We start from the raw sequence: 24,629 nt of genomic DNA, 5'->3' as shown, positions 1-24,629 counted from the left end.
TGCTTTGTTGTCTTCTTCTTTCCCTCTCATTGTAGTTTCTAGAATTTTGACTTCAGGGTACTGGGCTCAGAGACTTAATAAATGCCTGCGCCAAGTACACAGTGTTTTGTAAAACCTTTGATGAATAGAGGTCACCGAAAGCTACTTATGATCATGGGTGAGAGATGCAATTTATGGATTGGTGCAGAATTTCAATTGTTAGGGTGACTTTTTGCTACTTAAAGCCTGCAGTTATAGAGGGAAAAGTGAGATAACTTCTAATTTAGCTCATAAAAGTGAGTCACAGGGAAAATCTATAGTCTCTGTGATTAACTCTTTGTAAAAGTAGTTAAATTACCCTGATCAGTCTCTCTTGGTAGTTTTAAACTATAAACTGCTTTTTTAGGATTTCCATTTAAAAACTAGAAAGCAGAAATTTAACATAAAGAAGATTATTTAATCTGAGTGTATAAAATTTTGCTAGTTCTAAGTGATGCATTACCTATAAAATGTCATTGACTCTTTCACCTCAATCTTACTCTTATAATAACTTTATTTAAATAACTGCTTCTTAAACTCATAAGTTTATAATTTTGCATCACCCAGAGTGGCAGTCTTTATGGACTGTCTTCTAAAGCGTTTCCTTGAATATATATATATATATATATAAATATATATATATATATTTTTTTTTTTTTTGCCTGCAGCATGCGGCTTGTGGGCTTCGTTCCCTGACCAAGGATTGAGTCCTACCCACTGGAATACCAAGGACTACCCCGTTTCCTGGGTTTTGTTACTGACCTTGGTTTTAATACAGTGAATACGTAGAAATTGCCTGTGAAAGTAGTTTTAGCTTTCATGCAAAAGCCTTTGTTTACCTTCAAGTGAGCATTTTAAAGAGAGAGCTGCAAATCTGATCTAAAAGGGCCTGAATCAGATATCTGCTGCTTTTCAGATATTTCCTTTGCATAATCTTTTCTGTGAATAGATCTATTTCCTTACCTTCCTCCTCTCTAATGTATATCACAGTTACAGAGCTAGAAAATTAACAGCAGTTACTTCTCTTATGTCAAACAGTCTAATGGGATAGAAACATGATAATAAAAAGTGGAATTGGTAGGTCACTGATGTCTTCAGAAAATCTGCAACTGTACACACCCCCCTTTGATTTGGGACAGTATTATGGGTGACCATGTGCCCTTTGAGTTATGGGTTTTCTTTATTTTAGATAATTTGCACCAAGTATTTATTGTCATATGGCTCCTCTTTTGACCTGTTGTTTCATGCAGTTATACGACAGCCGCTTCAGGTAAAAGACATCGCTGTGTAGGGCAACATTTTTTTCCGTGTGACATTAGTTGATTAGTGGTTCCACCATTTGCTGTGTTCGGCTTCGTGTTCGTTTAGCAAGGTTCCTGCATTGTCACAGAGACTGAGCACTGCAGGGACAGCATTTTCCTGTCCCTCTGCCAGGTGGCCTCTGACTGGCTGAGAGGGAGGGGCAGGATGCTGCAGGTGGGGCGAGGGAGAAGTCAGGGTCTTTCTCCCCTTTCTCTGATTCATGTGGTGTCTGTCTTTGCCCCCTCCACTAGCCAGTCCTGCTGTGGTTTCTGCTTCTCCCAGGTACCTCTGACCCGAGCATTTATTCTTTTTCTCTCTGTAGCTCAGGGATCACTGAATTGCAGCCTGAATGCAAAATCCAACCCTGTATCTGCTTCTGCAAATACAATTTGATTGGAATGTTGTTGTGCTCATCGGTGTGTGCACTGCCCCTGGCTGGCAGGGCGGAGCAGAGTACTTGGGACAGAGCCTAATTCTTACGACCTGGAACTTTACAGAAAATTGCACCACGCCTCCCCCGCCCCCACCCCCCCCCCAACACAGGCCTAAAAGTGCTGGCCACTTCCTGCTGTCGCTAACCTTAGCTTTTCTTCATATGTTCTATTTGGCATCCCAGCATTGTATTATATTATGTTATGTTAGATTATATTAAATATATTGTGTGCTCAGTCACTCAGATGTGTCAGACTCTTCTGTGACCCCATGGACTGTAGCCTGTCCATGAAATTCTCCAGGCAAGAATACTGGAGTGCGTAGCCCTTCCCTTCTCCAGGAGATCTTCCCAACTCGGGGATCGAACCCAGGTCTCTTGCATTTGCAGACAGATTTTAGGCTGTCTAAGCCACCGGGGAAGTTGGGGAAACTTAAATTGAAAGAGGACTATCAAAGAATTTGGAAAGAAGATTGTTCAGTCTGTCTGCCTGTCTATCTATACACCCGTCTGTCTGTCTGTCCTGATGTGCTTGATGAGCAGAGCCCAGGTGAGAACCAGAAGGAAGTTCTGATGGTGGTTTTGTCTGTCATATAGTTTTGAGTTGAGAAGAAGCTGCTTAAAGTGGAAGAAATGCCTCTTCTCCACCTGAGAGGTAAATGCCTTCTGTCAGTGCACCTCTTTCTCTACTTGAACTCATTTCACTATTGGTGAGATGAGTTATTTCACCAATTTCACCCTTTTTACACTATTGGTCCTGGAAGTAGTACAAGCAAAACCCTTTGCAAGAAGTGTGGTCTGTTTGTGGAACCAAAATGAGAGTATCATGCCTGGACTGCTTCCCCAATTAATAGAGTGCTTTTTGTTCTGTTGTTTTTTATTTTCACACATTATTCACTGAACTCAAATGCCTATCCATAGTATCACCTTTTACTGTTTTGTTTTCTTGGTTAAATTTAAAGGATCGGGGGATGGTATATCCCAAACAGCCATATATATTCATATATCTGTTTATTTCTATCTTCCTATCTATATATATCTTCCTATTTTTTAATCTATCTCTATGCCTATCTATCCCTTATCTACCTACTTATTATCTCCCTCTCCATCTAGAAGTAACACTGCTGAATATCTTAACCTTGATGTTTCTGCTGCATTGTTATGAAGTCTAGGCCAGCATTATGCTAGACAGAATAGTTTCTAGAGGTCTTCCTCATTTCTGGGGGCCTCAGTCATGCTTAGCTAAGGCCATGAATTTATTAGAATTCTCAAATCTTGTGTATCTCCAGCCCAGAAGAATAGAGCCGCTTTTCACAAATCTGTCATCTCAGTGACATTAGAATCACTTTTGTCCAAAACCCTCTCACTGAGCACATACTATATTGGCAGGAATGCTGTCCTGAGACTTCAGAGATTAGTAAGACTTGGACATCATAACTGATGCAGTATTCAAGAGATGGAGCAGTGGAAACAGTGACAGACTTTATTTTCTTAGGCCCCCAAATAACTGCAGATGGTGACTGCAGCCATGAAATTAAAAAATGCTTGCTCCTTGGAAGAAAAGCTATGACCAACCTTGACAGCATATTAAAAAACAATGACATTACTTTGCCAACAAAGATCCATCTAGTCAAGGTCATGGTTTTTCCAGTAGTCATGTATGGATGTGAGAGTTGGACCATAAAGAAAGCTGAGCACTGAAGAACTGATGCTTTTCTACTGTGATGTTGGACAAGACTCTTGAGAGTCCCTTGGACTGCATGGGGATCCAACCAGTCCATCCTAAAGGAGATTAGTCCTGAATATTCATTGGAAGGACTCATGCTGAAGCCGAACCTCCAATACTTTGGCCACCTGATGTGAAGAACTGTCTCACTGGAAAAGACCCTGATTCTGGCACAATTAAAGGCAGGAAGAGAAGGGGATGACAGAGGATGAGATGGTTGAGTGGCATCACTGACTCGATGGACATGAGCTTGAGCAAGCTCTGGGAGTTGGTGATGGACAGGGAGGCCTGGCGTGCTGCAGTCAATTGGATCGCAAAGACTGAGCAACTGAACTGAATTGAACTGATCTGATTAGGAGAGCTGAGAGTAGAGAGGTGGGGTATTCAGAGACTAGACCCTTATCGTGACCTTGCAGGTGGGTGGGGTGGGTTGAAGGCTGGAGAACTGAGTGAAAGGAGACAGGAGTGAATCTCACCAAGTGAGGAGGAGGAAGTTCATTGAGACATGACACTCACAAAATAATGTGTGTGGCAAGCACTTCAGACTCTGTGTTGGTTCCAAAGTTGAGCTCTCTCAACCAGCAGCATCAGTAGAAATCATTTGAATGCAGATATTTCTGGGCCTCCATCTCAGGCCTCTCAGATCCGAAACTCTGGAAATGGGACCCAGCCGCCTATTAGTGAGCCTTCTGGGTGACCTGGAAGCATATTTATGTTTGAGAACCACTGATGTGGACTAGGGGGTGGTGTGGGATGCTGGGAAAATAGGAGATGAAGCCAGGGATGTCAGAGGGGCAGGCCTTGTAGAACTTCAGGGAGTGCTGCTGGATTTTAGATTCCTGGGGTTAGAGTGAGGCAGGCGAGGTGCCTGGGATAAAACGTGAGACGGCTCTGGGGCCAGTCCTACCCTCACAGAAGCCTGAGCATGAACACCTCCTTAAATGTTTGAATGCCTCTCTCGCCTCACCCTAGTCCTAGTCCTGCTTAGGGGTCCCCTTGACCTATTTTAAGTGAAGGAGAGCCATAGAAATACAGACTACAAGAGTTAAGGCCTGCAAATCAAGAAATAACAAAGGCCTACTCCAGAAGCACAGGGAACTCTGCTCACTCTTATGTGGCAGGCTGGATGGGACGAGAGTTTAGGGGAGAATGGATACATGTATATGTATAATTGAGTCCCTTTGCTGTCCACCTGAAACCATCACAACATTGTTAATTGGCTATATTCCAATATAAAATAAAAAGATAAAAAAAAAAGAAATACTAGTTGATGATTATCGCAGATGAACCAACCATTTAATTTTGAGCTTCCTAGAGGTCAGGGTGAAAAGGGAAACCTTATTTACTCACATGGCCGTCATCTTTTTCCTCCTCAGTCCAGAACCCTGAGGGTCATTGGGTATTTATAGACTTTATCAATTTTTTAAAAATCTTCTCATAATCTAATTTTTAACTTCAAACATCGAGTGAGGATGGTCCCTCTTAATTAAAAAATAATGTAATCCTTTAATATCTTTGCACACACAGATGATTCATATCCTTGGAACTATGATATAGTTTTCATCTGTAAATATGTCTCATCTTCCATGTCCATGCCTCTGTGGGAAATTTAAAAGGCTTGCTTTATATCCCATGCAAAAATTTGTTTGTCATTCTAGGAGAATTTATGCCTCCAGGGTTCTCTTCAGATGATACAAGGAACTGCCAAGTAGGAGCTTTCTGGAAGCCTGTTGCATGAGTATATGGATCTTCTCATGTCATGCTATAAAAGCTGTTGACAATGAGCAGTATTTTTACATGTTGAAAAAGCTTGAAAGGAATATTTCATGGAAAGCTTTTATAGACTGCTCCCTTCGTTTTTCTAAGCATTGACAATATAGTTGGAATCTTGCTTTACTCTTCAATTTGCTTACAAAGTTAGTTCATTTTTGTTTATGCATTTGTCTCCATTGACTCTCTACTTCCTCACAGTGACTCAGGAAAGATAATTAATGAGAATCAGAATAAGATGTATCGGCAACATGGGAACACGTATTTTTAAATTTCCATCACTGAGATGATCTAAAAAGTACCCGTACAGTAATTGGTGCCACTAAGGTAGGCCTACTGGGAAAACCTTGTAAAAACGTTTTTTTCAGTGGCCCTAATTTTAATTTTACTTTTTAAAAATGTTTTGATATTTTTTGCCACCCAAGGGAATGCTTTGAATTGTTACCCAGGGGTATTGATTGGCATAGTTAATTATGAACGGTGGTATCACTAGAGAAAGAAGTGGCTACCTACTCCAGTATTCTTGCGTAGAAAATCCCATGGACAGAGGAGGCTGGTGGGCTACAGTCCATAGGATTGCAAAGAGTCAGACATGACTTAATGACTAAACAACAGCAATCACTGACTATCACATTGCTTCTGATGACTGTAGGTATTTCCCCTGCTCCTGGACTCTGTGCCTCCCTGTCAGGATCCTTCTTTATACCTGACTTTCTGCTGTTCTTCCTGGCTTGGGATGGACAGACACATCAAGCTGTTACGTCCACCATCCTAGGGTTTCCTCTGTAACCATGCTGAGTAGTTGTCCTGGAATCCGCTTTGCCATCTTCACAGCATGCTGCTTGGCCAGAATCCTCCAATAATGTATGTTTGCCAGTGTGTAATCCTTTTTTTAAAAAATTTATTTCCCTGGAAGGCAAATCTATCCACTGTTCTCTTCTTTTGGGCTCTGCTTGGTCATCATTGCTATGCATGGGCTTTCTCTAGCTGCGATGACCGGAGGCTCCTCTCTAGTTGAGGTGCACGGCCTTCGCCTTGCAGTGGCTTCTCTTCTTGTGGAGCACGGCTTGAGGGTGAGCACTCTTCAGTAGCTGTGCCACATGGGCTTAGTTGCCCCAAGCGTGTGGCATCTCTCCAGACCAGGGATGGAACCCCCATCCCCTGCATTGACAGGTGGATTCTTAACCACTGGACCACCAGGAAAGCCCCATCCACTGTTCGGAGAGTCTATTCCTAGACCAGAAACTCCTGAGTATTCTCCACCTGCTGGAAGTGAGCAGAAAAGCCCCACAGCCTGTACCTTCCATCTTTCTCCCTTTCTTCTTTCCCTTCCTGTGAAATTTTCATGACCTGGGAGTAAATGAATGTTTTGGAATCTGTTTCATTTTTTACGAAAGTTAGTATGTTTCTAAGTTAAATATCCCAACTTGTTTTCCCTTAGTCATAACTAAGTTGCATGTTTCAGGAAAGAGTCACTCTTTCTGGGAGTAGGTTTGCCAGGGGTGGGGGCCATGGAAGAGAGCCGATGAATGAATCCACATAGAAATAGTAAAAGTTTCTGATCCTCTGGGAGGAAGGAGAAAAATAGCAAAACCCTGCTGGGCTGTATTTTATCCATTATGTCTGCTGAGAAATTAGGGTCAGGACCCAGAAGCTTTGCTCTATCTCCCGGTGTTTGTTTCAGCTTAGGTGGGGTGGGTTTCTCCCTTTGATGGGTCATTTCCTTCTCTCCTTTCACATTCCAGGCTGCATTAAGATGACAAATTTCACTTACAGGGCTCGGGCACAGACATGAAAACTTGAGCTATTGAGCTAACAGAGTGAGTGCAGAGGAGTCGATTTATGGTGGGGAGAATGGGGGTGTTTGAGGAACGCAAAAGTTCCGGAGAACCCAGCTCTGCATCCGAGCACAGACGGGAATGGCCCAGGTGCCACCCCCCAACCCCAGACCCTGCCTCTTAAACCTCATCACAAGTCTCAAGGGTGGAAGAGAAATGTGAAAGTGATTAAGAAACGTGTTTAAAGCTCATGCTCACATCCTAGACCGCATCGCTTGCAGATGAAACTTTTTTTTGGATATAACCTTGTAGAGGGCTTTGCAGAAATATTTAGAAATACGTAGAATAAAGGTCCTGTGTCCTTTTCTGTCTGTGAACTGTGCAATAAACACTTCTCTTTTCCTACCCCGCCTTTAGCAAGGGAAAAAAAATCTTGGACAGTGAAGAGCAAGTCCATCACATCAAACATGACTGCGTTAAATGCTAAAATGTTCAAAGTCCGACTGAGATAGATAAAGGCTTTGATGGAAAGTGGATATTTCCCAGGGACATTACAAGCAATAATCCAGATGTTAGAGTGTAATGCAACGAGTGTCCCTGGATTGATCAGGAGCTCCAGCCAAGCTGGGCCTGGTGCAGGCCTTTGCCTTGCCCTCCCATGCTGTTCCGCCATATGGAACCTATCTCTGGGCCCCGTTAATAACCAGCTTTGGATTCCATTTTCACAGAGCTCATAGAGCTAAGTGGGGCTGTTTTATGGACAAGTTAGATAGAAGCCTTTCCAAGATAAACATCCAATTTGAAATTAGGACATACCAAGCCACAAAATTATTTTAGGGCATATTTCATGGAAACACTGCCATTTTTCTTAGGCAATTGCCAGACTGTAGGATGCCCTTTGATCCCTTGTGGACATTACTCCCTTCTTTATAAAAAGGATTTTGAAATAGTTGCAGTGTTTAGGGAGGAATATATCTGTCGGAACTTTGAAGCATGGCCCTGGGACAGGTCATGCTTCAGCTTATTGGTTGGCAAGTCAAACTTTAAGAAGAAGAAACATAAAAAAAGAAAGTGCAGCAGGATGTATGAATCAAATTCTCATTTTCTTTTTAAAGATGGAAGTTTTCCGCCTGTGTGCTTGGTAAGCTAGAGAATGTTTTAAAAGGATCTGTATGCACACACATAGAGTATAAACACAGCTACAAACGTATTTATATATGTACCTGTCTATACATTCTGATGGTATGCATTGTTTTTAACAAATGCCATCGCCTTCTCCAAATACAAAGTTACTTAACCTTATTTCATAGATTTTCATGATTGAATGTATTCTTTGTATAACCCAACTTCTGATCCTGTTTTCAAGAGGAGAGGGTTTTTTCTTTTTTAAACAAATTATTTTCCCGTCTCCCTTTCCTGTTCTGTATCTGCATCTTCAAACCTGTGTGTGTGTGTGTGTGTGTGTGTGTGAATTCCAGTTTCCAAAGAAAAGCAACACAGATATGCAATTGGGAGTATACATTTCCATAAAATAGCTTTGTTTAAGGAAATCATAAAATGACCCAAACGCTTGGCATTACTGCATCATTTGTTAAGAGGGGTGGAGTGACGTGTGTTGGATGAGGTAAGCTGGCATGTAATTAACCCGGCACTGACATACCGTTCGTTGTGATAAATTGTGAGTAACCGGTGTCCAAGCAAATTGATGCCTAAATGATCTCAAAGATATAGTGAGCAGATGACAGGAATGAATATATAGTGTTAGAAATTCATTGCTCTACTGTGATGCTCGACACCATCTCCGTCCTTCAGCCCATTTATTTCTCCCTCAAATTAAGCCGTCCACCCTCGTGCCATCTCACGTACTGAGTGGAGAATGTGAATGAATTCTGCCAACCAAACACAGCCTGTAGATCGGGTCAGGGATTCTCACTCAAACAAACTCACCATAAAAAGACACTGTCGAGACCTTCAGGGTATTTAACAATGTTAAAGGAATAGACGTTACTTGTGTTGAGTGTGATCATGGCATGGTGCTTATGTAAAAACAGATAAGTATTTTGCTTTCAGATATTTCAGCCAGAGAAAACATTAGGGAAGCAGGGAAAGATGTAATAAGATGACAAAATGTGATGAATAAGCACATGGAGGTTGGTTGTGCTGGTCTCTTTGTGTGTGTGTTTGAAGATTTACATAATGAACATTAAAAATAAAGTGTGCTTGTCCTCTTCATAATTTAATTCTAGGGGATATTTGCCCTTTTCTATATTCTGTTTAAGCTGTGTGTGATGTAGAAAAGGAAAAAAAAAATAAGGTAACAGTTACTGAACACTTACTTGGTCCCAGGCCCTGGTCTGTGTTCTTTATCCAACCTTCCCCTCCCACCAGATCTGCAAAGCTCATTTGGCTGTCAAGCCTATTATAATCTGTCTCTGGACCTGTGAATCTTGCAGTACAATTAGGCTTTTTTGTTGTCCCCTAAGGGGGATTCTCCATTTTTTTGGAGAATCCCAAGGATGGGGGAGCCTGGTGGGCTGCCGTCTATGGGGTCATCCAGAGTTGGACATGACTGAAGCGACTTAGCAGCAGCAGCAAGGGATAAGGCTCAGCAGTAAAGAGTCTGCCTGCAGTGCAGGAGATACAGGAGACTCAGATTCGATCCCTGGGTCAGGAATATTCCCTGGAGGAGGAAATGGCAACCCCCTCCTGTATTCTTGCCTGGGAAATCCCATGGACAAAGAAGCCCATGGGCTAGCAAAAGTGTTGGACACGACTTAGTGACTGAGCACAAGAAATAAAGAGAGGTGGGGACAGATTCAAGTGTGAAGGATAAATTGAAAGCCGTAATTTCGAAATGCCCAGAGGTAGTTTGTTTCCCTGCAGAGCAGTGCCTGGTTCTTATATCTCCGTTTCCCAGAATGCCTCTCTTCCCTTCCTACTATCAGAGTAGCCAAAGGCCCATTTGGAAGATTCTACAGAAGAGCACGTGTGGGTGGGAGGCCAGTGCGAGGTGCCAGTGTTGTTTGAATCCATCCTTCACTGGAGGCTCCAAGCCCAGTGCTTGAGAAGGAAGTCACATAGCTGTGGTTGCAGGTTTGCAGAACCAGTGAAGAATATGAACACATGCACTAGGCAGGGAGTGCTATTTCTCATGAATATTGAAAGCTGGACCACCCCCTCTGATCACCAAAGTCACACTCAAGAATTATCAGCAAGTTTATATGTCATCTTTATTTCTTTGCTTTAGTCCTCTTTGATACGCAACCTCCGGCTCTCAGAGTCCTTGAAAAAGAACCAACTCTGGAACGGGATTATAAGTATAACTTTGTTGGAAGGAAGGAATGTCTCAGGCGGAAGCATGGCAGAGATGTTTGTCCAGTTAAAACTGGGAGATCAGAGGTATAAAAGTAAGGTAAGTTCTGTCAATTCCTTAAGGAGAACAATGTCTTTAAGATGAAAACAATGGAAAAAAAAATGTATGTTTTCCCCCTCTAAACTTTGCAAGAATAAAATTTATTTTTAACTCTCCTGTGTGGATTAGGAGCACCCCAGAAAACAAAATAAATGTACAGATGCTGTCTGTTAATATGGGGCATTTGATTGTTTAGTGTCATTTATTTTAATATAGTCACTGGAGCTAGAGAAAGTTTATTAAACAATAGATTTGAATGCATGGCTTATTTTCATTTTGAAAATAAACAACTGTGTTTCAGAGATTGTGCTGAAAACGATTACTAAATGTTTTCAAAAATCCTACAAAAATAAAATAGTGTAATATGTTATAGTTGAATTAAAATACTTGAGTTAAACTAACTAAACATATTTTCAAAATTATACACTCCTGGCTTTCTCTAACTTGTTGGTATGAACACCAAAAATAGACATCTAATACTGCTGTTTTCGTACTCTGATTTTTTTTAAAGCTATCTAAAAGTATTAAAAGTGATTTGTTTTGAACAAAAGTAATAGCTTTTTTTTTTTAAGCTGTCTTTAAAAATCAATCATCTTATTCCACTGATCCAAATTCCATTTAATTTTTAATCTCAGTAATTCGGTGTGGTTTTTATTTCAAAAACCCTAGTCTCCAAACCATGGTAATTAATTAGTTTTACATAACTGTCAGACAGGAATATTTCCTATGTTTTATGGATTGAGGGAACTAGGGTACTTGAAAGTTAAGTCACTTGCCAAAAGCCACATAGGAAGAAAAACATCAGAGTGGAAGACTTTGAAAATAGGCCCGAGGGTATTTGCAGCTGGGGCTTTCCAGGGTAGCGGACTTACCTGAAGCAGACTAGTTACAGAATGACTTAGCGGGGCAGGAGGTTGTCTCTCCTGCACAATTTTCAGTGCAGAATCAAATATTAAAGGTCATTTACTCCAGCGCAAGCAGCAGAAAACCGAAGCTCATGTTGCAGAATTGTTGATTATGAGAAATGAAAAAATTGAAGCAAAGTTATGGCCAAAATGTACAGATGATAATTTTAAGCAGGCAGTTTTAGGCTGTACCTCACAAAAAGTGTATCCAGGATAAGCACAGCTCTCCATTAAGATTCCTTTAACCATCCAGCATCAGGGTAAGGATTTATAGAAAAATTATTCATCACTAAGCGCACTTACCCTTTTAGGCTAAGGTGAAGTGTAGAAAGAGTCCAGTATCTGCTGCATTCCCCCTTGGGGAATATTGCGCTTAAGTTGTGATCAAATGGGCTTTTTTTTTCTGCATAGTTTCTAAATTCTGTGATCTGATATATTTAAACTCAACGATGATGAAGAACAGCATAGATGATGTTATATGGTGTTGGCTGCAGTTGAGGTCTAAGCAGTTCATTTTTTCCCATGCGAGCAAACTTGGCCCCAGGATTTCATCATTGGCCCTGAGTTCCTGGTATTTAGTGGCCCGCATTTTTGCTCACTTTTTCTTCACAAATTGAATCTCTGTGTAAACGAAACAGAAATGAAAGTCTTGCCAATGAATCAAACACATAAGCAGTTTGAAATCACTCTTGGAGAACATGGAAACACTTGTGGAGTTTTCCAACCATGCATGTTCATTTTTAGGTTTGGCTGTAGTGGAATTTCCTAATCTTCCTCTGACTCCAGTGACTGGATTCAGGAAACTTGAATTTAGAAATAGGCAGTCACATACAAGTTATGGGTTTCTCATGTAATGCATCTGACAGATGTTAATTAAGATCCCAAATTGTTAATTTATATAGTTCTTAAGCCAGCGCTGAAATGGATGTGCCAATAAAAATGTTATTTCCATTTGATTAACCAATTAGGAGTATCTTTTGTAAGAGAGAACAGCTATAAAATGTCTATTGAGATATAATATTATATAGAGAGTGCAGCTCAATAGTCATTATTATATATGTGTAATAAATATTACCCATGTATCAAAAATATATATTTTGTATACCTATAACATTGATTGTTTCTTTGGGGATAACAATGCTGTTTCTAATTTGGTGGATAAATGACTGAATCTGGGGTCAGCTAAAAGAGTATGATGTTTTGTCAATTCTTAAAACCTTGACATGCCTTTCATTTTCAACAAGGAAAATTTTAACTGTGTAAGAGTGATCATAACCATAATTATGATCGCCTTCCTGCTGTTTAGAAATAAATGAATGTATAGCTGCTATAGTGATGAATGACATTTTAAGAAAATAAATATTATAACTGCATGTTTTCTAGACACTGTGTAAGAGTGCAAATCCGCAGTGGCAGGAACAGTTTGACTTTCACTACTTCTCTGACAGGATGGGCATTTTGGACATTGAAGTGTGGGGAAAGGACAGCAAAAAGCACGAGGAACGTTTGGGCACGTGAGTCTCTTCTGCTTTCTAAATGGTGGGAGACGTGTCTGCATGAGGCTGGTCTATAGCATTGTCCTTATCTGGTTGAGCTTAGAGTAAAACCTCATATTCCCACCCCAAGGAGCCATAACTTAGCTGGACCTTAACCCGGGGAAGACTTTTTCATTTATTAATTGGTATATGCTGTTTAGTATTGATTACAACAGAAGAAAATTGTTATGTGTCAGGGATTCTCTAAAGAAAGATAATGTCCCATCTCAGACTCTTTGGGAAATGTTGGTATCAGTTTCCAATGCACCCTATGAGTTTGGTTTTGCTATTTAGTGAAAATACCAAATAATTCAGCAACACCATGAAGCTAGGTGTCCCAAATTGATGGAACCTTTCCATTATCCTCTATGAATTTTGTGGCAAATCATAATGAAACCTGTTGAGGCCAGATCAGTTTTATTTGTATACTTTGGGCCTTCCCAACTTAATTGAGGTGCTCACTTGTATATAATGAGAAATATTGTAAGTATTAATGGTTTCCATATAGGATTATAGTAAGACTATAGTTAAATGCGATTCTGCCTGCATCGTAGCTGCCCCAGTTTAAGCATGAAGGAGATGCTGGTGGAGGCATACATCTCTGATCTTTCTGGGAAGGCTGCAAGTTCACAATATTATCCTTATTTTATAGATGAGGGAATGGAGCGCTGAGAATCTTGGCAGAGTAGTGAATGCGAGACTCAGGATTATCTGTTTTCAAACACCCAAGTTTTTTCTTCCAAACTACTGCGTTTTGTTCAGCCAATATGCATCCAGTTTGTCCACCCATCCTAAATTTAGAATACAGCATTTAAAGGGCTCTCAACATCTGTTTGTGGTCTTTTTCAAGCCAAGTTCTCTGGAGCCCTGGGTTCAGGGAGATGCGTTGGGGCCAGCCTTCAGGATAATCAAGTTTCTTCTGAAACCAGAGCATCTCCACTTTTACCTGTGCTCTGTGATGGGGTTCTGTTCCAGGCAAGAGTTTTACTGCTGAACACGAAAGATTGAAAGCCCTTCATCTAGTAGAACCCCTTCATTTTACAGATGAGGAAGTCCAGAGGTCCAGAGATGTTATGTTTTTCTATCAGCAAGGAATTTAGGGGCCAAAATAGGCAGTGCCCCAGCTAACTCAAAACCCAATGCAGTGCTTTTTTCCTGTGTAGAATGCTTAGCAGAGGCGGTTGCCATGAAACATCAGTTCTTCTCACTGCTGTTATCCCATCCTAGTATTCTTGGGCTTCTCTTGTGACTCAGCTGGTAAAGAATCCACCTGCAATGCGGGAGACCTTGGTTCGATCCCTGGGTTGGGAAGGTCGCCCGGAGAAGGGAAAGGCTACCCACTCCAGAGGGTACATTTCATGCAAAGATGGGCTCGATAAAGGACAGAAATGGTATGGACCTAACAGAAGCAGAAGATATTAAGAAGAGGTGGCAAGAATACACAGAAGAACTGTACAAAAAAGATCTTCATGACCCAGATAATCATGATGGTGTGATCACTCACCTAGAGCCAGACATCCTGGAATGTGAAGTAAAGTGGGCCTTAGAAAGCATCACTACGAACAAAGCTAGTGGAGGTGATGGAATTCCAGTTGAGCTGTTTCAAATCCTGAGAAAGTGCTACACTCAATATGCCAGCAAATTTGGAAAACTCAGCAGTGGCCACAGGACTGGAAAAGGTGAGTTTTCATTCCAATCCCAAAGAAAGGCAATGCCAAAGAATGCTCAAACTACCGCACAATTGCACTCATCTCACATGCTAGAAAAGTAATGCTCAAAATTCTCCAAGCCAGGCTTCAACAATATGTGAACAGTGAACTTCCAGATGTTCAAGCTTGTTTTAGGAAAGGTAGAGGAACCAGAGACCAAGTTGCCAACATCCACTGGATCATGGAAAAAGCAAGAGAGTTCCAGAAAAACATCTATTTCTGCTTTATTGACTATGCCAAAGCCTTTGACTGTGTGGATCACAATAAACTGTGGAAAATCCTGAAAGAGATGGGAATCTCAGACCACCTGATCTGCCTCTTGAGAAATTTGTATGCAGGTCAGGAAGCAACAGTTAGAACTAGACATGGAACAACAGACTGGTTCCAAATAGGAAAAGGAGTATGTCAAGGCTGTGTATTGTCACCCTGCTTATTTAACTTACATGCAGAGTACATCATGAGAAATCTGGACTGGAAGAAGCACAAGCTGGAATCAAGATTGCAGGGAGAAATCTCAATAACCTTAGATATGCAGATGATACCACCCTTATGGCAGAAAGTGAAGAGGAACTAAAAAGCCTCTTGATGAAAGTGAAAGAGGAGAGTGAAAAAAGTTGGCTTAAAGCTCAACATTTAGAAAACTAAGATCATGGCATCTGGTCCCATCACTTCATGGGAAATAGATGTGGAAACAGTGGAAACAGTGTCAGACTTTATCTTGGGGGGCTCCAAAATCACTGTAGATGGTGACTGCAGCCATGAAATTAAAAGACGCTTACTCCTTGGAAGGAAAGTTATGACCAACCTAAATAGCATATTGAAAAGCAGAGACATTACTTTGCCAACAAAGGTCCGTCTGGTCAAGGCTATGGTTTTTCCAGTGGTCATGTATGGATGTGAGAGTTGGACTGTGAAGAAAGCTGAGTGCTGAAGAATTGATGCTTTTGAACTGTGGTGTTGGAGAAGACTCTTGAGAGTCCCTTGGACTGCAAGGGGATCCAACCAGTCCATTCTGAAGGAGATCAGCCCTGGGATTTCTTTGGAAGCAGTGATGCTAAAGCTGAAACTCTAGTACTTTGGCCACCTCATGCGAAGAGTTGTCTCATTGGAAAAGACTCTGATGCTGGGAGGGACTGGGGGCAGGAGGAGAAGGGGACAGCAGAGGATGAGATGGCTGGATGGCATCACTGACTCGATGGACATGAATCTGAGTGAACTCCAGGAGTTGGTGATGGACAGGGAGCCTGTTGTGCTGCGATTCATGGGGTCGCAAAGAGTCGGACACGACTGAGTGACTGAACTGAACTGAACCCACTCCAGTATTCTGGCGTGGAGAATTCCATAGACAGCATAGACCGTGTGGTCGCAAATAGTCGGACATGACTGAGCGACTTGCCCTTTGATCCCATCCCATCTCAGTAACTTATCCTGAGACAGACAAGAGGAATTTTGGAGACCATGGCATGTTCCTCCCATGCTTGTCTGCAGTGGCATTCTGTCGACAGAATGGTCTGGTTTGTCCCAGGTACTTAATGATCCGCGCTCTCAGCCACCTGATGGCAGCACTGTTGCCCAGTTATCATGTGCAACACGCACACGCACCCACACTGTTCATCCGTCCGTGTAAACACTGGCTAGGAGGCCAGGCTGCCTCCGGCTGAGACTGGGACGCTCTTCCTGCCGTGTGCGTGTCATGGTCCCGGTTCCACTGCTGGGGGCGCTCTTCCTGCCGTGCGCGTGTTGTGGTCCCGGTTCTGTTGCTTTGTGCAGCCTGCTCAACCCCAGTTCTCTGCTGCTCTGGTAGGTAGTAGCCATACTTCCCTGGAGATCTGCAGGGCTAGATTTGTGGTTTGGGGCACCAAACTAGGCCCTGTCACTCTTCTGCGCAGGAGAAAGGTCTTCCTGTGGTCCAGAATGCACAGATTTTTCTCTGTCAGGTGCTTTCCTAGTCTCCCCGCTCCTCCGTTTCCACAGGATAACTTAGACACCTGCGTGTTCTCAGTGCCTCCCACCCTGGTCACTGCCGCGACACCGCTGTGTGCTGCCAACACCCACAGCAGAAGGATCAGACGCGTGGTGCTAGCCAGCGGAGCACGGATAAGTCACGTCAGTGCCCAAGTGCAGAGAACTCTGTGTCCCGCAGCGTTATCTGAAGGATGGCCTTTGAGCCCCCAGTGATGGATGGCCCGTGTGTTATTTTCGTAGGTGCAGAGAGTAATGGCCTTTCATTTTGTGTGTCACCGTGCCGTCATGTTTCCTTCACATAGTAGGAAATGCTTTTTCAAATGAGCGTTAAGTTTCTTTACAGACACAGAAAATAATTGGAGATGTCCCTCTTATGCCATGTTTTGTCATTTGGGTCTTCATTTATTATTTGAGCTATTTCCTGTTTGTAACTTAGATGCCTACCTGCCCCAGTGGCCATTCTGCCCTTCCTCTTCATGGACTTTAAAGGAATTTTTTTTGGGTATCCTTTTCCTTTTTCCTCTCCTGAGGGACAGAAGATAACAGAAGTGTCTCTTGGGCTTTGACTACACAGTGTTACCCAGAGTGAACTTCCAGGTGGGGTGAGACTTCCCCTAAAATACACCACTGCTTGTCATAGTGAAAGAAGAGATTGTGTTTGCATATGGATATCACAGACCTGTTACTTACTGTTCCTTCTTACATAAAAGGGTTCACTCTCTATTTTCCTGTTCTTTGTTGTAATTGTTAAGGATCAGTTATTCTATCCCCCAACTGTTGGGAAATACCTCATTGTGTCAGGAGGGTCTTTGGCAATGTTGAATGTTCTCAGATCTGTCTCATAATTTGTCTTTGGATGGTGATAGCAGTTTAAAGTTCTGCACGGCCTCTGTGAAAAACTCTTCCCCCACTGAAGCTTCCCCTGGCAGGCATCATGAGAGAAGGGACAGAACACTCTGAGTTGTGTTTCCTGGGCTGTCTGGTAACCACAACACTTGCAAGCTATAAGACCTTGGGCAGTGGCCTTTCTTGTGCTTTTTCCATCTGTGTAACAGGGTCTTCAGCCAACTTGCAGGCCATCATGGCAACTGGCAACCATGTCTATGGTTGGTTGCTATTATTGCTCCTATTAATCTTGAGATTTTTTTTTTCCTTTGGGAGAATAACTACAGATCCCCACAACTAAATTGTGCTATTTAAGTATTTGAAATATGACTGGTTAAAATTCAGCTCAGTTTTGTTTAATCAAAACAGAGATTTTGTGTGTGTGTGTGTTTTGGTGGAAGTGAGCAGTGACTATCTTCCAGGATGTGATGAGAAGGATATTTATTGACTCAAGAACTGGTTTTGTAGCTGTGGACGGTGGTAGACCCGGGCAGTGGTCAGTTATTGTCATAACTGGCGTTTGTGTTGGCATTGGTGGGTTGCTAGCTTGGTGATAGTTCAGCCTTGTCCCGCCTCCCCATCCACCATGGCAGCCAGCCTCCTCCAGGCTCTCTGAGTCATGGGGAGCTTTCTGAAATTCCTTGTGTCCTTATGGTCCACCTGTGGGCTTCTGCTAAGCCACAGGTAGCTCCTGAGGAGGTCAGGGCTAGTGAGATAAAGGTGCTTGGGCAAACCAACATGCCGCCCCCCAATACAGGGTGTCTACTATTCATGGGACAGAAAAAAAAAAAAAACAGTCTTTTGAGTCCATCTATGGTCCAGAAACAGTGGATTTTTAGGAGGAGTAAGAAATAAAGCTAAATATAACCTGCTCCAACTTTTAAACAAAATGGCAAGAGTAGAAATATAAATTAATCTTCTTGTCAACCTGTACCATTTCAATATAATCATACCATTTTCTTAAAATATATTTTATATTTCCCTGTGATTCTGGTGATTAATTTGTTATAGAATATTCTAGCTTCCAAGGTGGCGCCAGTGGTAAGGAATCTGCCTGCAAATGTAGGAGATGCAAGAGATGTGAGTTCAATCCCTGAATCAGGAAAATTCCCTGGAGGAAGAAATGGCAACACACTCCAGTATTCTTGCCTGGAAAATTATGTGGACAGAGGAGCCTGGTGGGCTACAGTCCACGGGGTTGCAAAGAGTTGGACACGACTGAGCATGCATGCATGGATGCACGCAGACTTAGTTTGGAAAAGTTAAGAATGAGATTGCACAAGCTTATTTTAACTGGGCTGCTGCAGAGCCAATCCTGAGTCCCATGTGGTACCTTAGAAAGTGGCTCTGATGTGCTGCCCGTTTACCAGTGACTCTGATGCGCAGGAGAATCAGGGTATTTCTTTGGACAGATTGCACCCCATGTTGCTGATCTGCTTTCACAGCAAGGCTTGACACAGTCACCATTTGCTTCCTGTTCACCTCCATTCTTAGCCTCTGAGATTTACAGCTTTTAAAACTCTAGGACTCTTTTCTGCCCCCTTGCATTTAAGTTAAAAGCTGACCAGTCTATAATATAAAACATAGAATTATGGTAATGAATAAGAGGTTAAAAGCTATCATGGCAAGTGGAACTTAGCAGGTTTGGCTGACTGATATGGTAAAAATTATGTGTTGAATTAAAACATTAAAATGCGGTGGGATTAATGGAGAAAGACAGGAACAGAAGGTCAGAAACAATGCTAAATCAGCACATTAACTGCCTGTGGGCTGGAGAGGCTGGCTTTAATATATGCAGAGAAAAAAAAAAACTTGCAGAGGGAAAAAAAAAAAAAAAGTAACTTAGTCCTTGTTTTCTCCAGGTGAATAGAAATGCAGATATTTGAATCTGGGAGGTATCCATACATATATGTCGTTCCCTTTCTTTTTTATATAAAGGAGGAAATAGACCCTACAAGATATTCAGTTGGTTAACAAAAGAGAAACACTGACTTTATAATTTGGAGTGTTTGAATTCTATTTTGCCACTAGGATTCATTTTGTTTGTTCATTCTACTCAACAAACACTGAGCATGTTGTGTAGCAGACATCCTACCAAAAGCTGGGGGTTCACGTGTGGATCCTGTCCTTAGGCACTAGGTTGTGGGCTGCTTTCTGGAAGAAGAGTGTCTCAGCTGAGACCTGTAACATGGGTGGTGGTTAGCCTGACCAGATTGGAGGAAGAACGTTTCAGGAAGATGGGACCACAGGGGCAGAGACTTAGAGAGGAGGGAGAAGACGTCTGAGAAACTTGAAAGGAATGTTTAGAGTGGTGATGTCACGCGATCAGACTAGAGCGGAAAGCGGAAGTGAGGTCACAAAGCCGTCGGATTCCATATCCTGCCCGTGAACCATGGCTGGACTTGGCTAGACCCAGACACACCAGTGCCCCGCTCCTTTCTATTCACCGCTTGTTACCACAGTGGACCTCTGATGGACTGAATGATCTACGACCTGACTTCAGAATGATGAGTTCCTGGTCCCCTCAGGGCCGGTGTGTAGCACCTTTTGAATTATGGTCCATACGTGGTCACTCCCCCTGCCGTTGGAGCTGCTCATGAGACACCCTGAGAGCAGACCTGATTGGCTAATGCTCGTTACTCATGTGTTTTGCACGGACGCTCTGCACACGTGTTTTCCACATTGTCTTTTTCAGTACATTTTCATAAGTTTTATTGCTTCATCGGTTTTTGTTAACAAACACATCTTTGGATATGTTGGCTAGAGTCTCTTGGGCTATGATGAGTTAACAGGTATTTTTTCTTTTAAATTGTTTGTAGGTCAGTATCTCTGATACCTTTATCAATGTGTCTGTACTGTCATCTACTGATATGGGAAAATTTTTAAATACTTCCCCTGCTGTAATTCATCACAGTTGAATGATTAGCATTTCTTTAGATCAGGGGTCACCTAACTAGGGCCCGTGGGTCAAGTCCAGAAGGCTGCTTGTTTTTGAGTAAAGTTTTTTTGGATAAGAGCACTGTTCATTTCTTTACATTGCCTATTACTGCTTTCATGCTACAAGGGGAGAGTTGAGTAGTTGTAGCAGAGACCATGTAGCCCCAAACTGAAAGTATTTACTCTCTGGCCCTTCATAGAAAAAATGATCTTCGTGCCCCATCATTTATTAATGTTGGTGTGGTTTTTAATGATAATTGGAACATTAATTATGAGAGCCTTTTAAACCGCATATCCAAAAACGGAGTTTATTTTTCAAAGAAAATTTGCATCTAGAGTAGTAAGCTTAGTTTTCATCAAGCCTCATACAAGGTTGCCATTTGGGTAGAGTTTGGGAAGGAATTTAGAGGCTACAAAAGAGAAAAGAGAATATATGACAATACCTGTGAAATTCTAGAATTGATGAGTGAGTGAGTAGTGTTTATAAGAATGAGCAGGCAGGAGGGAAGGAGGAGGGGGTGTCTTGCGTTGCGAGGAATCTGCACTGGATCCGTTCTTCTAGGCATCCTCAGGGGCCAGCTCTGCACTTCACCTGCACCGGGTTACTAAACAGGTAATAGAAAGTCTTGGGAAAGAACAGCAGATTGGCTAGTGCTTCAGGCGCGGCGCTGGCCAGATTATTTAGTATTTTCCCAGGGTAGAATGTGATACCCTGTAGAAAATGAACGAAGCAGCCCAGAGTCTCCTTTTAAGATTTTTGTATTAAACTTGTCTTTGGTGACTGTATTTCAGAATAATTATATCTTAAAAATTTTATTTACTTGCACCTGAAGGAAGGTCATTTTGTTCACATGATACTCACCTCTCTTCAGAAGATTCAATTGAGTGTTATGGTAAAAGTGTTTTGAAATTCTGGAAGAAAAGTCCTTATTTTTTTTCTTTTCTTCCACTGCTTTTGCTGGTCGTACAGTAACCAGTTCCTAGCTTGGGGTTAATGTAAGTATTTCTTCTGCCTCTGACTAACCTCCCGAGCATTTTGGTTCTCCTTCCGCATGAAGATGAGCTGAAGGCATGGAGACAGAGGTTGACACAGAAAAATAGGAGACCTGAAGGAAAGGGTTTGGTATGAGAGTCATTTCTCCTTACTCCCTTCTTTCCTCCTTTATTCCAGAATGTGGAATTGAAGGGGGCAGCCAGCTGGATAGAAGAGATGGGGAGAGAGCACTTCAGTTCTAGAAAGTTCATAGGAAGCCATCCTTAGAGTTGGTGGTTAACATTAGGGAGAGGGTCGCTTTACATTAATTCTTAAGACTAAAGACATCGGTGTTTTAAGAATCGATTAATTCATATGATGGGACGGGGACCCTAAGAGACAGGGGTCATAATCCATGTACAAAAGGACAAGGTTTAATTTTGACTGACCTGATGCCAATGTATCAATTTAATTTGCTCTTTCAGGTCACTAAGAAAAGAAAAGTAAGCATTTGATTGAATTCACTCATTAATTAACTGAGAATGTAGAATCCGTTAGGTTTGTCCTGAAATTCCCTTATCTGGTGTTTATGTAGCTCTTATATCTAAAATAGGCAAGGCTATTTTTTTGTATAGGAATTCTTTCTTTGTTATCAAAATAAACTTTAAATATGAGATAGGTGCAAAAGTTTCATAGTGGGCAGAAATGACTGAAAAGTTTGTGAAAATGTGTAATTTCTGAGACAAAACCAAATGTTTAGTTTGATGTGATTCACACTTGTTTAAATTAGTAAACTGTTCTGTTCAAGAAAGCTGTAAATAAATAAATACTCTCCTATTTAAGGTTACCACCAGAGAAAAGTCTTAAACAAATTTGGATTATTCATCCTTCCATAGAAAGAGCTTTATTAAATGGAAGTGTGTATAACAGTGTAAAATAATGCTTAGCAAATATTCTTAAACAGATGTACTACTACTATACTTATTTAGAATTTTCAGGTCCTTAGTTCTGTAGGCGGAAAAGGCAATGGCACCCCACTCCAGTACTCTTGCCTGGAAAATCCCATGGACAGAGGAGCCTGGTAGGCTGCAGTCCATGGGGTCGCGAAGAGTCAGACATGACTGAGCGACTTCACTTTCACTTTTCACTTTCCTGCATTGGAGAAGGAAATGACAACCCACACCAGTGTTCTTGCCTGGAGAATCCCAGGGACGGGGGAGCCTGGTGGGCTGCCGTCTATGGGGTTGCACGAAGTCGGACACGACTGAAGCGACTTAGCAGCAGCAGCAGTTTTGTAGAAATGGCGCAGTTAAAGCACTTTGACATTTCTTGCCCAGCAAAATTAACTCCCCACTCATATACTTGCTTACAAAATTTACTAACCCCTCTGTTCACAGTAGTAAACTTATTTACTGCTACAGAAAAATTTTTGATTCAAACCATAGAGGGTTATTTAAATATATATGCATATATTTTTTAATGTCTCCAGTAGAAACACATGATGAATTTATTACATGTAAAAGCTCCAATTGCCACCTCTTCTTATAACTGGAATCACTTTTGGTAATTTGGAAATAAATACCCACATAAATTTAATTTTATGGGTACATATCCCTTACTGTAAAAATATTTTTATTCTGTACTAAAAATAGGCATAGACTTTTAATATTGGTAGTTTTTTTCTCTTTAATTGGGAAAGAATTGCAAGCTTTCTTTCAAATTTATTTAACTGGAACTTTTTCCATATCCATGTGGCTCAAAACTGTGATGGCTTTATATATGAGGTGGGTTTGCCTGTTGGCTATTGTCTGCAAACTTACAAAAGTGCATGAATGATGTGGGGTAAGACTCTATTGTCCGACATTATGAGGCGGTGCGTCCGTGTTTGTAATAAAGTCTTTAACAGTCATCGGACTTAGTAACTAGAGATGGCGAATGGGAACGCAAACCACACAGTGCCCGCCCTCCCTCCACTCAGCCCTGCCACCTCACCCACCAGGACGCGAACGAAGCGAGTGTGGTCCAAGCAACCCCAGGATTTTCCGTGTTAAAGCAAATAAATGGCTTAGCACCTCAGCCCCCCCTTTCAGTGTTTGCTTCTGTATTTAAATGTGTTTGAGGTTTTCAACATCACCAGAACATTGACTGCTAAGAGGCGGAAAACATGCAATTTATAGCAGATGGGTGCAGCCTTTTCTGGCTGTGCTGCAGAAATGGGATCAATCAACAGCACTTCATGCTCCATTTGTCTAACAGAAACCCACCTGGGGAAACCCCGCAGAACGGTGCCTATTAGGAAAACACCTTAACACATTTCTTTAAATAAAATCTCTCCAGTTGGCATTAATCTGGAAGAAAATGGTTTCTCCATTAACCCTCTCCCACTTGCACAGGCTCCTGTCTTTTCACCTCTTTTTGAACCAACGTCTCTTATTCTCTTGGCTGGTTTAAAAAAAAAAAAAAAAAGACACAACCCCGAGAAGCCTTCTAGAGCCCACATCCATAGTGCTGAAATTCTGAAACTTTTTTTCTTCCTAGTTTTTGATCTCATCAGCTTTCTGCAGACTTTACCTGGCAGAGATTTGCTGCTTCTCAGTTCGTTTGCCACTTTCTCCACGCGGCCTTTTCTTTGTTTCTTGACATCTTTCTCTCCTTTACTGAGGGTGTGGTGCGCCAGGAGGGAGTGTTAGCAGCCAGGGGAGCCCCTGCAACCTTCACTGCTCAACCAGCCAGTGCCCAGACAGCGGGAGGTTTCATGGGGGGATGAAATGAAAATCAGGTGCTTTGGAGGGTCCGCGCCGCCATGCATTAATCGCTTTTCTGTCTGCTTCTGGTAACTTTTCCAGGTGTAAAGTGGATATCTCAGCCCTCCCACTCAAGCAAGCCAACTGCTTGGAGCTGCCATTGGAAAGCTGCCAGGGGACCCTTCTGATGCTGGTCACCCTCACGCCCTGTTCAGGGGTCTCGGTCTCAGATTTGTGTGTGTGCCCCTTGGCAGACCCCAGCGAGAGAAAGCAGATCGCCCAGCGCTTTGTGAGTGCTCTGCCTTGCTACGCCCACTCCCCACCCCACGCCCACTCCACCTTTAAGCTGAAACAAAGTCTGGGAATTGAAAAACTGCATCCAAAGAGATCTTTGTCCAAAGTTCAATGGTATTTCTCCTAAACAAGACATCAGACATGGAAGTTAATGGCTAGTGAAAAGGTGAAAGTAGCTTTTAGAATTCGCTTTCCTATTTAAAAGCCAGAGAAAGTGTTTGGATATTTTACCATTCAGGATCTCTT

The 24,629-nt window shown here is 42.0% G+C and overlaps 1 protein-coding gene across 5 annotated transcripts in view; it reads left to right on the top strand.

Annotated features, from left to right (window-relative positions):
* Positions 1–24,629, top strand: part of MCTP2 (multiple C2 and transmembrane domain containing 2) — a 263,087-nt gene that overhangs the window by 108,437 nt on the left and 130,021 nt on the right. For all 5 annotated transcript variants that reach the window (XM_055555682.1, XM_055555681.1, XM_055555683.1 and 2 more), the window contains exons 9-11: positions 10,272–10,436; positions 12,725–12,855; positions 24,192–24,378. In XM_055555682.1, the coding sequence (XP_055411657.1) occupies positions 10,272–10,436; positions 12,725–12,855; positions 24,192–24,378 (483 nt within the window). The remainder of the gene's footprint in view (positions 1–10,271; positions 10,437–12,724; positions 12,856–24,191; positions 24,379–24,629) is intronic.

This window comes from Bubalus kerabau, chromosome 19, assembly GCF_029407905.1.
Source record: "Bubalus kerabau isolate K-KA32 ecotype Philippines breed swamp buffalo chromosome 19, PCC_UOA_SB_1v2, whole genome shotgun sequence".
Lineage (NCBI taxonomy): Eukaryota > Metazoa > Chordata > Mammalia > Artiodactyla > Bovidae > Bubalus > Bubalus kerabau.
This window is presented reverse-complemented; position numbering and strand designations above follow the sequence as displayed.